Source organism: Calidris pugnax, unplaced genomic scaffold (genome assembly GCF_001431845.1).
Source record: "Calidris pugnax isolate Ruff unplaced genomic scaffold, ASM143184v1 scaffold20, whole genome shotgun sequence".
Taxonomy (NCBI): Eukaryota; Metazoa; Chordata; class Aves; order Charadriiformes; family Scolopacidae; genus Calidris; species Calidris pugnax.
The window spans coordinates 28,966,578-28,982,723 of NW_015094510.1; the positions used below are offsets into that span (position 1 = coordinate 28,966,578).

General features: G+C 36.8%; 1 protein-coding gene across 2 annotated transcripts in view; it reads left to right on the plus strand.

The window, feature by feature from the left end:
- Nucleotides 1–15,194, plus strand: part of CWF19L2 (CWF19-like 2, cell cycle control (S. pombe)) — a 74,112-nt gene extending 58,918 nt beyond the window's left edge. For both annotated transcript variants that reach the window (XM_014965778.1, XM_014965779.1), the window contains exons 13-18: nucleotides 5,950–6,162; nucleotides 7,251–7,367; nucleotides 10,574–10,729; nucleotides 12,107–12,187; nucleotides 13,606–13,707; nucleotides 14,615–15,194. In XM_014965778.1, the coding sequence (XP_014821264.1) occupies nucleotides 5,950–6,162; nucleotides 7,251–7,367; nucleotides 10,574–10,729; nucleotides 12,107–12,187; nucleotides 13,606–13,707; nucleotides 14,615–14,755 (810 nt within the window). In that variant the 3' untranslated portion in view covers nucleotides 14,756–15,194. The remainder of the gene's footprint in view (nucleotides 1–5,949; nucleotides 6,163–7,250; nucleotides 7,368–10,573; nucleotides 10,730–12,106; nucleotides 12,188–13,605; nucleotides 13,708–14,614) is intronic.
- The last annotated feature ends 952 nt before the right edge of the window (nucleotides 15,195–16,146 follow it).

Sequence of the window (16,146 nt, forward strand, 5' to 3'; positions counted from 1 at the left end):
TCAGTAGGGCTTTCTTTCCAAAGGGTGCACCCAAAGAGCAAGTAATAGCCGCAGAGGGAGAGATAAGAAACACACCACGCAGCGCACTTCAGATGGAGTGTGTAGGCAGCCAGCAGTGTTTTAAGACTCCAGGGGTTTTAGTGTAGCAATAAGAAAAACAGAATACGTTTAAAATTAAGCTATGAGATGCAGTTCCATCAATCTGAACACTTGGCAGGAAAATGAGGTTCACCCTGGAGTGTACCTGACGTAGACTGGTAAGCATTACTTTTGGAGGTAGCCCCATGCCAAGGCATGTAATGGCTTCAGTAACATAGAAAATGAAAGAAGACATGAATTATGTTATGAAAAGAATGTTATATAATGAAATTATTCATATAATACATTCATATTATTCATGCTAATTATAATGGTAATGATTTCATCAGCAAATAAAACATTGTCATGTTTCCCTCTCTCAAATTATTCTCATTTATGCATAGTCAGATGCCAATCTCTTTCTGACCTCCTGTGCTGAATGGTTGGTGATCTCTGTTTTGGGTTTCGGCCACATTTACACACATTAGATCTACCCAAATGAGAGCCCTGAGGATGATTTTTATCTGCTTCTGAAAGAAGTTTGGATGCCTTCCCTGACTGCTGTTTAAATGTTAGTGTATTACAGGCCTTTTTTGGCCAGGGCGCAAGCAAAGCTGTGATGCTGTCCCTGTTGGTTAAACCAAAACTGCATCCTGGTTGTGGAAAACACATTCCCTGTCAGATGGATGGTAGAAATGCCACAGTTGTACAATCACACCACGAGGTGTAGGAGGCTGTATCATTTTGCCTGGTGTTGAGTTCTAAAGCTGCCTGTGTATTCTCTGGTTAACTGGTGCTTGCCAAAAGAGAAGGAAAAGTTGGAAAGTAGAGGGCGCGTGTGAAGGAAGAACGTGGCAGATAGGTCCAGAACAAAAACCTGAAATGGGACTGTGGAGGTGATCTGTCTTATGAGAACATCAGTTTAGGTTAGCTCTTGGTTTTGGACAGTGTCTGGTAGAAACAAAAACGTCAGGTGCATTGTCTTTATAGATGTCTGAATTTCTTATATTAACTTTAGGCAGTTCAGTGATGTATTTATAGGCTATCCCAACTTAAAAATGATGTATGAAAGTGCCTGCTTCTTTCTGACCTCTGTGCACCACCTGAAAAAGTGTGCACACAGCATCCAGCGCAGTGAGGAACTAAGCACACAACCTCCAGCAGGCATTGACTTACGCCTTTAACAGGTGTGATGCTTCAGCTGATGCAGACCAGAAGCTTTCCAGCGAACCTAATTGGGATTTGTACTAGCTCTCCCTTGTGTATGGAAGAAGATATGTATGAAAGAAATCAGTTTTTAAGTGATTACTTGCTTTCCTTCTGGCATTTTGGAGAACGCTCTCTTCTCGTGCTTTCAATTTCACTTTAACTTGTTTGGAGAGATTTTGTTACAGTGAAATAATGCAATTGGCAGAACACACTGGGCACCTTCCTGTAAAAGTGTATACTTTTTTTTGAAAGAGAATTTCCATTTTCTTCCCAAATAACTTCTCAAAAAGGCCAATATTTCAAGTAGCAGTAGCTGTAATTTGCCGTGGTAGCAGGTACGTTTTATTTTATTTCAGTTCTGATGCATTGATTTTTGGCATTTGTAGGATTTGAAGGTTGCTCATATTTAAGGAATTATGCCGTTAAAAAAAAAGTACATTTTTTTCCTTGCTACTGGCAAAGAAATTTAGTCATGTTCATTGCTACTATTCCAATATTTCAGACTAAGTGTCTTTAGTTTGCTTTTTGTTTGTTTTTAAGGTAGAAAATATTGCTGAATGGATTTTTCCACATATTCATATCATATATTATTTCAGTAGGAATGCACAGTTCTTGCTGGATGGTATTTTTGCCTCTTTTTAGGTTTCTATACTTCCTGAACTGTTTTGAGGGATTTTGGAAGGACACTGTTGTAATACAGGAGTTGCAAAGAAATTTTATTCCTTTTATGACTGCTGTTTTTAGAGGTGAAAATATGTCCTGTTTTAACACTCCTTTAAAGTCATCTAAGGATGTGATAAAACAGCAAGAAATGAAGATTCATGGACAGGGTGAGCATCTGCAACTTGCTCTCTTTGTCTCAGAACTGCAATATAGTTGCATTGTGCATCAAAGTGCTAGACTTATGGCTTGAACAAAGGTCCCATAAACTTCTCCTTAAAGGTGTGAAAAAAGGGAAGAAAGTAACCCCTCATTTTTCCGCTTTGTTCTTGTCAGTTTTTCTTCAGCAAGGGAAGGGTATAGTGCTTGAAGAGCATCCGGTTGGACATAAATTATTAATTACTAGGCTTTTTTTATTGCACAAGCAGATTGAAATGTTTGAAGCAACTTTATTCTTAGACTCTGCTTATTTCAGGCATTTATTTAATGACTTTGAAGCTGGGGTGTTGGTTTCTTGGCCTGCCTTGCATTCTTTATTATCTCCTGTTACTTGTTAGTATTGCAATGGGATCTGCAGCTTTGTTGCTGGTTGAGGCTCTGTGATAGAGGTAACCTGAGCCTGATCCATGAATACTTCTCTAAATACCCCTTTACAGTAGCTTCTCTCCCCAAAATGCTGTGCTGCTGTCTACCTTTTCTTGTTCTTTCTCCAAAGTAAACTTACATTAATTTTACTTCCTTCCCCAATGCACTGCATCTAATTCTGTTGACCAATATATATTACATCTTAAACCAGAAGTGCAATGTTGTCTGGCTCCCATGGCCTCTGCCTGTATGAAGAACTCTTCTACAAGTCTTTTTATTTCTAGGAAAAATAAAAAAAATTGTTTAAGATTCTCCACTGACTTACTGTAGCCTGATGTACAGACCTTGAGTGGGATCCAGGCTGCATGAGGAGCTGAGTGATATATGTACTCATTATGAAGATATTTACTTTTTTCCACTGTTTCCGTTCACTTTGAGGACTTTTAATTTTGGATCCGGAAATGCTACCGTTGGATTTCCTGGAAGCACTAGAAGATCTCTCTGGTGCAACTGGGAAATCTTTCTCGCCATTTTTTGGGGTGACTCCCACTTTTGCCAATGGCTGGTTGGTTGTTTTTTTTTTCCTTCTCAGTTTTTGCTGCTGTCATTGCATTTTTAACTTGTTTCTCTGAGTCTCCTGACTTTTTCTTCTTTTTATTGATTCCACTCAAGGTCATCTATGAGACTTTATATTGCTTCAGATCTACTGTTAGGTTTGTGTCATTGAATTATGAATATTTTTTCATATTGTGTTGAACATGATGCAGAAAAGTATAATTCCTGAAGAACAGCAGTGTAATTTCTTTTTGGTCTTACTGAATTACCGTTTGAAATGTACTGGTCTTCTGTTGGTCATGACTGTACCAGGAGAAACCAAATCTGGTCTTCAGACAACACATACTTTTTTAAAGTTTACTACTTTTTTTAGGTGAGTGTTCTATTTTGGCTCCCAGGTGTCTTATTGTATATAGCACTTTATCCACTGTTGGAGAAACACATCATCCAGCCCGTATTTATTTCATCACTAGACAGAATTCTTGACTTATGTTCTTGTGCTATAAGGGACTTGCGTAAAAGGATCTGTAGAGTATTTTCAAGGCGTTTTGAAAAGTGCTATTATTTTAGAAGAGGTCATGAATAGCAAACCAGGAACTTCTGTGACTCCTAAGTGTAACCAAAGCAAAATAGTATTTTGTGCTGCATTTGATGTTCCTGCTACCCAAGGTGTTTTGATTTCAATTCTTCCTTTTATTTGTAGTCTGCCACCTGTCTTGTTTCGTGTCTATTTGCGTTCTCATGGTACTTTAACAAAACGGTGCCATTCTGTAGGTAGTGCATATTGGTGTTTCTTCTGCTGAAGCTCCAGTTTTACCTTCTTAGGCTTATATGACAGAGACTTGATTTTTGACATCCAAACCACTCAATATTTTTTCCTATGGCTCAGGAATCTTCTGTTTGTTTTAAATATAGATTACAGTCTTTTAGTAAAACACAACCATAACAGAGTTGAAGTAGTGAAATGTTGATTTTAGTCTGCAATGGCTTCCAGTAGGAAATAAACATAAGCAGTTAAAAGTATTACAGCTAAATAAAGTAATATTAAGAAGGCTGCACCTCAGTTGTTTGGTAATAAAAGTACTGAGCATATACAAAATAAGCTATTGGTCTGTGTTAGAGAATTGCAGTATTCAGGAAAAGCAAAAGTTGTTGTCTGTGTTTTGGGGGGGAGGTTACTTATCTGCACTACAAAATAAAGTCTTAAATTCTTTTCATGTCAAATTATCTACACAAACAGCAACCTGGGATATTTGGAAGATTTTCTTTTATATGGAGACTGTGTTCCATTTTTGACAGTGTGCCTTCAAAATGCCTTCAGCTAACATTAGTCCTTTCCCAGGGCTACCCCTGTCACTATTCTAAAATGTAGGGATTTGTTGTGAAGACACTTCTACTGTTTCCTTAGCAATTCTTGGAGCAAAACCACTCATACATAAATCTGCCAGACTCTGAAGGACCAGCATCTCCAATATCAGGAGATCTGTATAGTGTACTGGTTTTTTTTTTTTCCCCCTGTGGTTTTGCTAAGGAGATTACTCAAACTGTTCAAGGGAAAATTGCAGTCAAGAGTAGCGTAAAATTATTGCAGCACTGGGATTTAATTTAAAGAGAAAAACTTGAAAAAATTCTTTGAATTCTTTTTACATTTGCTTTAGCTATATGTGTTACATATTTAGATTATTAATGGCACATAACTGTAAAGTCACGTAGAGCAGACAAAGCTGAAACTAGAGAAATACTTTCCTAAGTCCTTTAAACAGTTAATCTTTACAATCAAGACTTGCTAAGTCTTGATTTAGGCGAGATGCCATGGGATTTGTTTTCATTAAAATAATTTGGAAAAAAAAGATAAAGCCTAGTGATATGTATATATATGTGTGTGTGTTCTGTGAGTTTTAAAGCCTAGTGAAATCTACTGTCATTTGGGTTTGAGTCCCATGACCTGCATGCTTTTCTTGCTTTCCTTTCCATTCATTGTCTCTTGCTGCTATTGCCTTAAACCCACCTTCTTACCCCTGTCACTTTGCATCACCTTCAGTTCCTGTCTACAGCCTCCATCCCTCCTGAATGTCACCTAGGTGAGATGTATCCCGTTTGTGTGGGTTTCCACCGATAAGCTCCTGTAGGATACCACTGACCCTCAAGCATGTCTTTGTAACAAATTTAGTATTTTCAGAGTTTCCTTTTAAATGTGACACATTAAATGAAATGCAGCAATTAATGAGCAAACAAAAAGTCCTGTGGATCATTCAGCCTTGTTTGTGGTAACATGCTAGTTGTGTTATCTGCATCGAGCAACAGGTATACTCAAGAAAGGTTAAATATTGAAGAAAAAGACTGTTTTCTTCACAAAATGGCTTAGTACTGTTCAGTTGATAGGAATAACTTAGCGTGCTTTCATAGAATATGAATATGAGGTGCAGAGTCATGGTCTAGTTATTTCACAAGAGATGATTTAATGGATAGTGATAGTCATAATAGGAGAGGAGGTTGAGGGGAAAGAATGAAATGAAACATATGGTTATATATGATTTAAAAATTGTGCATCTGTTTAAAGCTGAAGTTATGTCAAGATAATACGGAAATACCTAGCCCTTAACTTGAGATGGAATATAGTAATAGACTCTTCTCACTGCTGTCACACGTCTACATTTTAATATCTATGCTGTCTAAGAGTGTGTATGACTGCTTTCGGGAGGTATACCTGATGGCTGCATGTGCTGCAGGTGCCGTACAGAAGGAAGCAATGCTACTGATTACCTACTTTATGCTTTTCTCAATAAAGGATAAAGCAAGGAGCTAAGTATTTTTTTCTTGCTTATTTATATATACGTGCATTCTTTCTGTGTATCTTTTCAGCTCATGGAAAAAACTGACAGAGAGTACTACACTCTGGATGACATGTTTGTTTCCAAAGCAGCCAAAAGAGCACGCAGTGGGGAAGAGGAAGAAATACAAAGAAGAAAAGCAATACGTGAGCACCAGCAGCTTGCTGCACGCATGGAAAAGTGCCCATACTGCTTTGATAGCAGTGAACTTTCTAAACATCTTATTATTGCAATTGGCACCAAGGTAAGAAAATAGCAATTTAACACAAATGCAAAAATAAAAAAGAAATAAAGGAAGGCAGTGTTAATGTTAGAGTGCCTACGATTAAGAACAAAATTGCTTCTATGAAATGATTCATTGTTCTGCCTCGTATTTTCCTTGCCCTGCCAATTGATTTCACAAATTCCTCAAGGGTGAGGGAGAAAAAGATCTAAATCTGTCATGAAATATAAAGCTAATCTTTGCTATCAGAAATTCAGTCTTGTGGATTTGTGGAAGACAGGACCAATAATGAAAGATCTGAGTGCAGAGATTAGACTGTAGGTGGATTTGTGGAAGACTGAATCACACTGCACAGGAGGCAATTTGAACTGGTGAAGAATTGTATCTCAATCATATCAAAGAAAATTAAGTGGAGAATTCCATTTTTAAGCCTAAAATCCTTTGAAATAGACGGAAGTTCTGTCTGGGGAACCTTTTGTTTCTGTTAATGCTTTTAAAAGTTGCATAAATATTTGGATTTATAACATATTAAATGCTTCAGTATAGGCTTTTTTGTCATTCTTTCTCCAAAGTTTTCATATATTATTGATATTTTTAATTTGATTTGAACCATTTAATAGGAATTAGATGCATAGATATGTGAAACATTTAATAGGAATTAGATGCATAGATATGTATTACAGTACATTGCACTTATTTTAGTATATACATAAATTATATATATATAAAAATGCATACAGATATGTACCTCTGTGTGTATATATGCATTTATATATCTAATAGATAAATATACAGATATATCTGATGCATTTATATATTACATATTATTAAAATGCATACAGATATATATAACTACAGAAAAATGTGTTCTAATGGACTAAACAGTGTGATTTCATACTGCCTTATTGGTGGAGTCGCTGTCTGGATGCTACTGATGGATAATGGGACCTTTTTAAAAACACTAAAATTACTAATACCTTGCTGTAATTAGAAGGTAATGGCTTCTATTGGATTGACTTTTAGCAAATGATGTGTTTCTTGGCTTTAGCAATGGGAAGGTTTTTAACGCTAGAAAAATGGGCATTACAGTTTTTGTTTGCTTTTTCTAGGTCTACTTGTCTCTACCAAGCTACCAGTCCCTTACTGAAGGTCACTGCCTGATAGCCCCTCTGCAGCACCATACTGCAGCCACACTTTTGGATGAAGAAATCTGGGAAGAAATCCAGGTCAGCTGAGAAACTGTCTCATGTTTTAACATTTTTGTAAAATACTGTTGTTTTCTATAATAATATACTTCTCATACGTACCTATTTTCATAATTTCCAGCCTGGCAGCTCTCTTCTGATTCCACTAAGGGGCAGAACGTTCTTACAATAATGGGTGAAAATTAGTGGTCAAAAATCGAAAAAGGGAGATGCTGGGTAAACACTGAAGAAAAGTTATCATTTATAAGCAGTAGAAAAGGCTGCCAGGAATGCTGCAGAACCGCTGTTGTTGGAGGTCTTTGAAACCACGTTAGAGGAACATCTTTTGGGGGTGATGTAAGTACAGCTGATCCCTTACAAAAAGTGGAATTACTGGCTTGGCAGTTAGGATTCCCTTGGAATTGCCAGGGATTGTCAAGGCAGAAAGATGATTTATAATGAAACACAAGCTGAAGATAAGTTGTTTATGTATCTTCAGGTTTTAGAAGATAATCTGGATTTTGGGTGGATGTAAATGGAGAGAGTAACACTGATTGTGTCTCAAGCCTGGCAGATGGATTCTCTGACTTATAGATTTGCTCCCCACATTGATTCTCATGGCTGATGTAATTTTTATACAAAGTTTCCTAGTAAATTGTGCTCCTCCCAAGCAAGAAGGAAGCCCTTCTATAAGAAGCAATAAGTGCAATAAATAGGGATCAGGAGGAACAACGGAGCATGGGGTAAAATGATAAATATATTTATTCTATATCTTCTATTTATCCTAACCTCTTTTAATTAAATAGATGACATTTTTTCTAAATTTGTATGAGAAGGAAAATAAGATAAAGAAAAGATAAGCAAATGCAATTCCTGTATTTAATGCTAGTTTTTTCCTTGCTAGAAAAGGCAACAGGTTGGTAAAACTATTATCTGTTACCCCTGTGAATACATTCATAGGTAGTTTAAACATTTCTTTGCAACAAAGTACTTTGGGAGGTGAGGGAAACATTTATTTTTCTTTTCCAGCTTCCAGGTAATTCAGTAGGAGGAGAATGGAAGGCTTTGGCGAGAGTATAAGCATTACATTTACTCAGTGACTAAACTAACTTTCTGATGCCAGAGCCATATTTTATATTGCTGTTGAGGGGAAAAAAACCCATCACACTTTAAATATTCATAAAATGTATTAAGCACATGTTTCAGCTAACTGTTTTTGCTGGGATATTTTTTTAAGATATGTTGAAGTAAAGCAAGAGAGGTTTTTTTATCCTGTATGCCTTCAGGCACTTGAGTTTAGCTTATTGTGTATTTTAGACTGATGTGCTCACTTGCCAAAGTAAATATGCATGTAATTGTTTTAATATGAAAAGATACAAATCTTTACGTGTTCTCTATTGCCTGAACTGTTACATGGATCAATGCAGTGTGCATTTGAGCATAAGCCAAGCCTTCTTATTTGATCTTATGAATGGTTTTGTCCTTTCCAATGCTAATTATCTTCGATATTTTGGCCTGCTCAGAACTTGGAGGAAAACTGCAATGTATTTAAAAACAAGAAATTGCAGTCTGGGAAACATTAGCTAACATCTGCAGATGTTCTAGGCTTTTCAGGGGTTTGTATTTCAGTTGATATTGCAGGGTAGCAACTGTAATAGTCCTTCCCAGCGTTTGGTTTGATGTTTCTTCAGTACTTGCTGATGTTTATCAATACTTGTATTTGCTTATGCTTGTTTGATTCATCAACTCTCCAATTACATTAAGACAGGAAATCTTAAGCCTTTAGATGGGCTTAGCCTTTTAATTGTGTTGTTTGTACTTATAAGCATTTTTAATAAAAAAAAATCAATGCAGAAAGGACAACTTATGAGTTAAATAAGTTGTAGAGCTATGGTACCTGTGGTCTTTGAGACTCATACAGTTTCAGTGATTTCTTGGGTTGCAATGTGGAAATGATGTAGAGGGCATGTATAATACAAAGATTTTTAAAAAGCAGTTTTCAAGATTTTGAGACACTTTCAGAAACATTCACCTTGTCACAAAGTCAGATTGTTTGTGCATTCGAAAATGGGTCTGAATGGGTTTCAGAATTCATCTGATAATGAATTCTTGATAATTTAGTTCAGCATCCACACTGTAATCTATAGAATGATGCTCTTGCATATCTTGGATGCAAATACCAACTGCCAAGTGTCAGGGAGCACCAAGCGCAAGACAAGGCACAGTCCCTTGGTACCCAAGCCAGGAGAAGAGAGCAGGTCCCATGGTGGTAGAGAAGGTCAGCCACAGCCCAGCGATGGCCAGATAGGTCTGCAGCAATGAGTTAGGTTGAAGGTCAAGTCAAGGTCTAGATCAGGCAGGCACATGGCTGGGCACAGGCATCCCTGAAACTTTGCTCAAGCAAGTGCCAAAAGTGAGGGCTTGAGCTTAATTGCAGCTCCAGAGTGAGGGGGGGACCAGGCCCTCACTTCTCACACCTCTTTTTATTCCCTGGCCCATTCCACTGTGGAAAGGTAGGGGAGGTTGCAGAGCCTGTTGTGCGTGTGCAGGGCTCTGATGCTGGAGCTAGCAGAATTATAACTTGAAATACACTTTGAGTAGGTGCAGCACCTAATCTGTAAGGGGAACTAGTAAGTGTACATTGAGACCATATGTATTACAGTGCTGCATTTGGTTATATGCCTTACAGTGAAGGTGGTGGTTATAGCCATGGCTTTCTTTTGATGCAACATTAGTATTTTCCTTAAAGGTCAAGCATGCCTAGTGGAAATGTATTTTTTAAAAAAAAACAAAAAACCCTGTGTAATTGGAAGGAATAGTGGAAGGATAACAATATCTGGAGTCACCAGAAACCAATACATTAACTTCTCAGAAATTGCAAGCTTGGGAACTGCTGTTAAAGCCATGTTGTTTTATGGGGCGTCAGAGTTACGAAGGTCAACATAGTTTGACCTAGTTTAATTTCAAGTGTAAAAATAAGCAGTATTTATTAAAACTGACTGTGTAACATTAATATAATGCACACTTCACAATTATTTTCTAGATTTCCTATGTTTATATTGTAGGAAATATAGTTCAAATTAAATTGTTGAATAATATGGAATTTTCCTAGTATGATTGCTGATGTTATCCATTTTATTATGAGTTTATTATGAATATATTATGTTAGTGAAATAATATAAAATATTGTATCTGAAAGCGTTGTAATATTAATTCAAGTTATAAGTTGTTTTTTTTTCTTTAAACAGATGTTCCGAAATGCGTTGGTGAAAATGTTTGAAGCGAAAGATTTGGACTGTGTGTTCCTCGAAACAAACATGAGTCTGAAGAAACGGTATCACATGGTATATGAATGCATTCCTCTTCCAAAAGAAGTAGGAGATATGGCTCCAATCTACTTTAAGGTACACAAAAATGTTTCTTCTCTAGGTTATTTGAATGTATTTATCATAATTCATCTATTTCTGGAAAACTTTTTTTGATATTCAAGTACTATTTCTGAAAAGATGGGTTCTTTGATCCTGCTTCTTGATCCATTCTTTGATCCTATTCCTTGATCTTAAAACAAGTCCTGTGAGGTAATTCTGTTTTTCAAGTAGTCAGTGGAAGAGCTGTATTTCACTCTGCAGTTGCTTCAAGTTGCTGACAAAAACGGAAAGAAGATGAGAGAAGATGAGTAGTTTCTTGAAGTGCTGTAAGGATCACAATACTTCTCACTTAAGTTCTGTAGTATAAACTTAAACCCTCATACACCTTGACAGGCGTAAAATGGATAAATAATCACAGAATCACAGATTCTGGGCAATAATGGGTAAATAATGTCAACTGTTTTATGAAATACCAATGTATAATGCTTCATCCCTATTTTATTTCAGTAGGCCCAAATTTTACATGCATCTTAGGTTTCTGATGAACATTAGGCAGCATGATAGATTCCTTCTGTAGCTTCTCTGTTCTCTTTCCACCTACTCTGTCAGGAAAGGCTCATTGAAGCTTCTGCTTGGGACTGAGGCCTTTTGGCTTTCAGAGTCTGGATCATGATTTGCCTTTTATAAGCAAATTATTTGAAACAATTTCTGGAAATGAATAGTGCAATTGGTTTTTGATGGAGTGGAGCAATCAGTATGACGAACAGCAATTCAGTAGCTTCTACAACATTTGAAACTCTCCACTTGTTTGATTTCATTGCTATTCTTTGAGTGCTGATAAAACTTGTGTTTTGTCTTAATACTAAAGCAAGGACAAAGTAAAAGATTTAATGCAATGTCATTTGCATAAAACTTTCCTTCAGAAGTTTCCACTGTTAAAATACACAGCAAATGAAATGTAAATGATACCTACACTATACCCAGTTCCATACTATGATGGATACAGAGGCAGCTCAAAAGGTTTTTAAGTGCAATCATCCTTCTAAGCTGGATTCTCCTCTTTGTGTTTAAAAAAAGAAGAAAGCTAATATAATGTAATAGTAAGAGGTTTTGTATGAGCTTAGTAAAAAGAAAATGTGGTGTTTTAGTTGAAGCTTGTTAGAGATAATTTGTGTTAGGCAAAGGTTAAATTAAAAAAAAAAGACTAATAGAATTAAGTGAATTTGAGGATATTATACAATGCCTTTATAAAGTATGTAAGTTCTGGAAATCAGAAAAGTTGCCAAAGGTAAGATTATTTTGTTAAGAAATAATTGGTACTTGCAGTGCAATGTACTTCACTACATTGAAAAATGAGTTCTTTGCTTGCTGTATGAAGGACTATTTTCACATTTAGATAAAATGATTTTACAGAAAGCTATAATGGAGTCTGATGAAGAGTGGTCCGTGAACAAGAAGTTAATTGATCTTTCTTCAAAAGATATTCGGAAATCTGTAAGTAATGAAATATATTGAACACTGAATTTCTCAGCAAATTCTTCTCATCCTTTTTCGTTATTAAGTGTTTCAAAGAGAGAAGAAAGGGAACACAATTAGATCAGTGGCTCAAGAAATGGAATAAGCATGATGAAAATTAAAAGTCTGACTGAACTCCTAACTGACATTAGGGAAAAGATTCCCATTTATTTCAACAATAGGAGGACTGAGCTGCAAGCATTGGTTGAGAACAAAGCTGGCACTTTGAAGACACGTACTAGCATAATTTTCTTGATTAACTTTAAGAATTAAGGTAGATCAAAGATTTGCAAATTACCTTCCTGGAAGAAATATGATGTGTCTTTTTCATTGACTTATAACAGCCTTTTGTGTTGCTAAGTTTGTGAAGCGTAAATATAAATAGCACTATAAGTCTTTTTTTCTAAAGCAAGGGAACAGTACACTGTCTGTCTCCTGGATACTAAACTGAAACATCATTGTATAAACAAATCCTAGGTTCAAAGATTGTTCCATCATTTTAATATTAAAGTGAAAGATGTGTATAGATTTTACCACAAGTAGTTTACTGCTGTGTAGTAGCAATACTTAATTTCCAAAAGTGTCTTTTAATAAATATAGCACCTTTGCACTAAACAAATTCTGATTTAGGAGAAAGAAGAGATGGGTTTTAATACTGAGACTTGAAGCCTGATACAACATTTAAAAGACTTGCTGCAGAAAACAGCAGAAATTACTTGCAGAACTGTAGCAATAAATGAATCTGCTTTCAAGTCACTTCTTGCTTTGTCAGACTGAAGGGTCTTTCCTTGTAGCAGGATAACCAGTGTCTCCTCTGTAGACTGACTGAATTATTAAATTAATTGATTTGGCAAGTTAATGATAATTTCCAGTCATGTAGTGGGGTTTTCTGGTAGTGTATTCTCCATAGAGATGTTTCCCCTTCCCCCTGAGTATCAGCATTTCCTCTGGGTAAATATTTCCTGCTATTGCTCAACATCTCATCGTTAATAAATGCAACTTGCTGGTGGTCATCTTAAAACTTCTACTCATCCCGTGTGATTCAGAGTTGTGGAGTCAGGAAGGCATTTGCTGAGTGTTTTTGCTGCTGCATGGTCCCTCCCCATCTCCTGCCTGGTGCTGTAGGTGGTGTCCTCTGGAGGTTCTGCCACCCACAGATCATCTTTTCAGTTTTCAGTGTCTTTTTATTTCGTCATTGTATGGTGTTCTTTCCCCTTACCTATTTATTTACTGTTTCTCTGTAGCAACTTTATAAATTGATCTGAGAGGTCATTTAAGAAAAAAAAAAAGGTATCCTGTTGAGTGTAGAAACACTTTCAAATGCGTTAGGTTGTGGGGAGGTTAACTGAATACCTACAGTCTGTCGAACAGCTAAAAATGTGGGTCTGCATGTGTAGGTTCCTAAAGGATTACCATACTTTTCTGTGGACTTCGGGCTTCAAGGAGGATTTGCTCATGTCATTGAAGATCAGCACAAGTTCCCCCATTACTTTGGAAAGGTATTGTTGTGTAAAAGATAAATTTACCAATTATACTCTTTTTAATAAAATTTAATTAAAACAGATGCTGCCAGAATCGTCACTTTGCTGTACCTTATCCCAGTTTATTAGCTGGCTTTTCTTGCAGTGATTGTAACTTTGCATGTTGAATAAAGTAGCTGATTTCTTCACTAGCTGATACTTGGAATGTGATTCTAGATCCATGTTTCTTTTGAATTAATAGGAACTCTAGATACTTGACATGTAATTTAATTGATGGAAAATACTTGCATCTATTTAAGAAGAAGGAAAAAAGGGGGGTTTCATGGCCATAATACTCTCATATAGGTGTACTGGCTTCTGCTTGTATAAATTAGGGTGCATAGACACACGAACTCACAGGCAACTCCTAGTATGATAGGTGTGTGGTTAAATTACTTCATGTAGTATAGAGAGTATAGTATACACAGGAGGAGCTGCTGTAAAACCTTCTCTTCTTTATTATGTCACAGCAGTCTTTATTGGAAAATTCAATATTGCAAAAACATTAAGAGTGACTTGGGAGAAATATAACTTATTTCAAGAAGAGTTAAGAGCAAAATATGCAACTTTTTCTGAACTTTTCTCTTCTTAGTCACAAATGTACAAATATATTAACAGTCTTGCAATGTTAGGATATTTGTGCAGTCCATTGCTATGCGGCAGTTAAAAGAATTTTGCTGAGGCAGCCATCTAACAACTGCAGTTCTAATTTTTGAATTGGTATATTTTTCAGAATTTCCAGTTTTAATAAATAGCACTTGAAGAAAACAGTGACAAGTAATGTTATAATTTGAAAATATGTATTTGTATATTCTATGATAAAATAGTGTTAAGTAATATGGTAATTTTGTATTTATCGTTCTATATCTTTGTTCTACTTGCAAAGGAAATCGTTGGTGGCATGCTGGACTTGGAACCGCGGCTCTGGAGGAAAGGAATCAGGCAGAATTTTGAGGATCAGAGGAAGAAGGTGTTGCAGTTTGCACAGTGGTGGAAACCATATGACTTCACCAAAAAGAAAGAATGAGTACATCGCTGCAGTCAAGGACTCTATAAGCCATAAATTATATTTAAGGATACTTCATATGTTAAGAGTAACACCAGTGTGTTATATATTGCAAATATATTTTAAAACCAAGGACATTGTTTAATTGCTGATGACCTGTTTCTGGTTTAGACACTGTGGATCACATCAACCTGGAAGCCTGGCAAACCAGAAGTGTACAGTGTTTTTAATTTTTCAGCTGAGCCAAAAGAATAATGCCCATGTCACTGTTGGTATTCTTCAAAATATATGCTCTGCTTTTGGAGTTTTTATAATCTTTGAGGCAACTGAATTTTTTTTATATAGCGTAGAGCCAGTGCTTAATAATCACAGTAACTTTTTGTAGAAAATGGTGTAAATTTGAAGAACATTTTGATTAATACAAATACATTGTTGCAAAAAGAAGCTGTACAGAAAATTACTTTCTGATTTTGAGTCCTTGTGTTCTTTAAGTTGAGGTCATTGCAGTAATACAAGTGTTCAGGTATGATGTGATTGATAAACCTCCTGCTGCTCCCCCTGCACAAGAATGTTCTGTACTTTCCTTCAATATGAAGTAGTATTTTGAAGCTGACCTGGTGCACAAAGGCTGATGAGGCAGCTGGTGGCAAATGACAGCTTTAATGGTAGCAGTTACTTATGATGACAATAAAAACCAAAATGTAAAGAGAGATAAGCGGTGAAGAGCCCTAAGGAAAAACAGTCTCCAATGGCCAGAAAAGAAGCAAATCACCACAGGGATCTCCCCAGGTGACTCTTCTCTCTTGGACATCCCCTCTGGTGTGGCAGGTGGTCCACCATAATACTGTTCTAATTATAACTATATAGTTTTTGTTGAGTCCTGCTCAAACTCCCTGCTGGTTGTTCCTGCTTGGATGCTGTTAGTGCTGATTGGAGCACGCTGTGAGCAGGGGTGAGAGTTGCTCGTTAATTGATTGTTAAGCTTTGTGCATGGATGTCACTGGGAAATGCCTGCCCGCTATTTAAAGGACTGCTGTCTGCTGTGTTATTCACTAGGTTTTGTCTTTTCTTTAGTGTAAAAGTTACAAAATGGGGAAGTGTGAGCAGGAAGAAAGGGTGATTCCTCCATCGCTTTCCATGGGAAACCTGACGTAGCAGGCTTGGGCTTCACAGGAGCAGAGCTGGGAGGACAGGACAAGGACAGAAGGATGAGGATGAAGACATTGCCACGGTGTCCTCCCAGTGGTTAAGGGAAAGGGTGCAAACTTGCAAACGAAAGACTGCAGTGCTACGGGGAAAGGCTGGGAGTGGCAAGCAGAAGGCCCTTAGCATGGCAGAGGTTAAGGCATCCTGCAGGTGTCCCAGTGTCCTTCCTGCTCTTTTCATACAATCATAGAGTGGTTTGGGTTGGA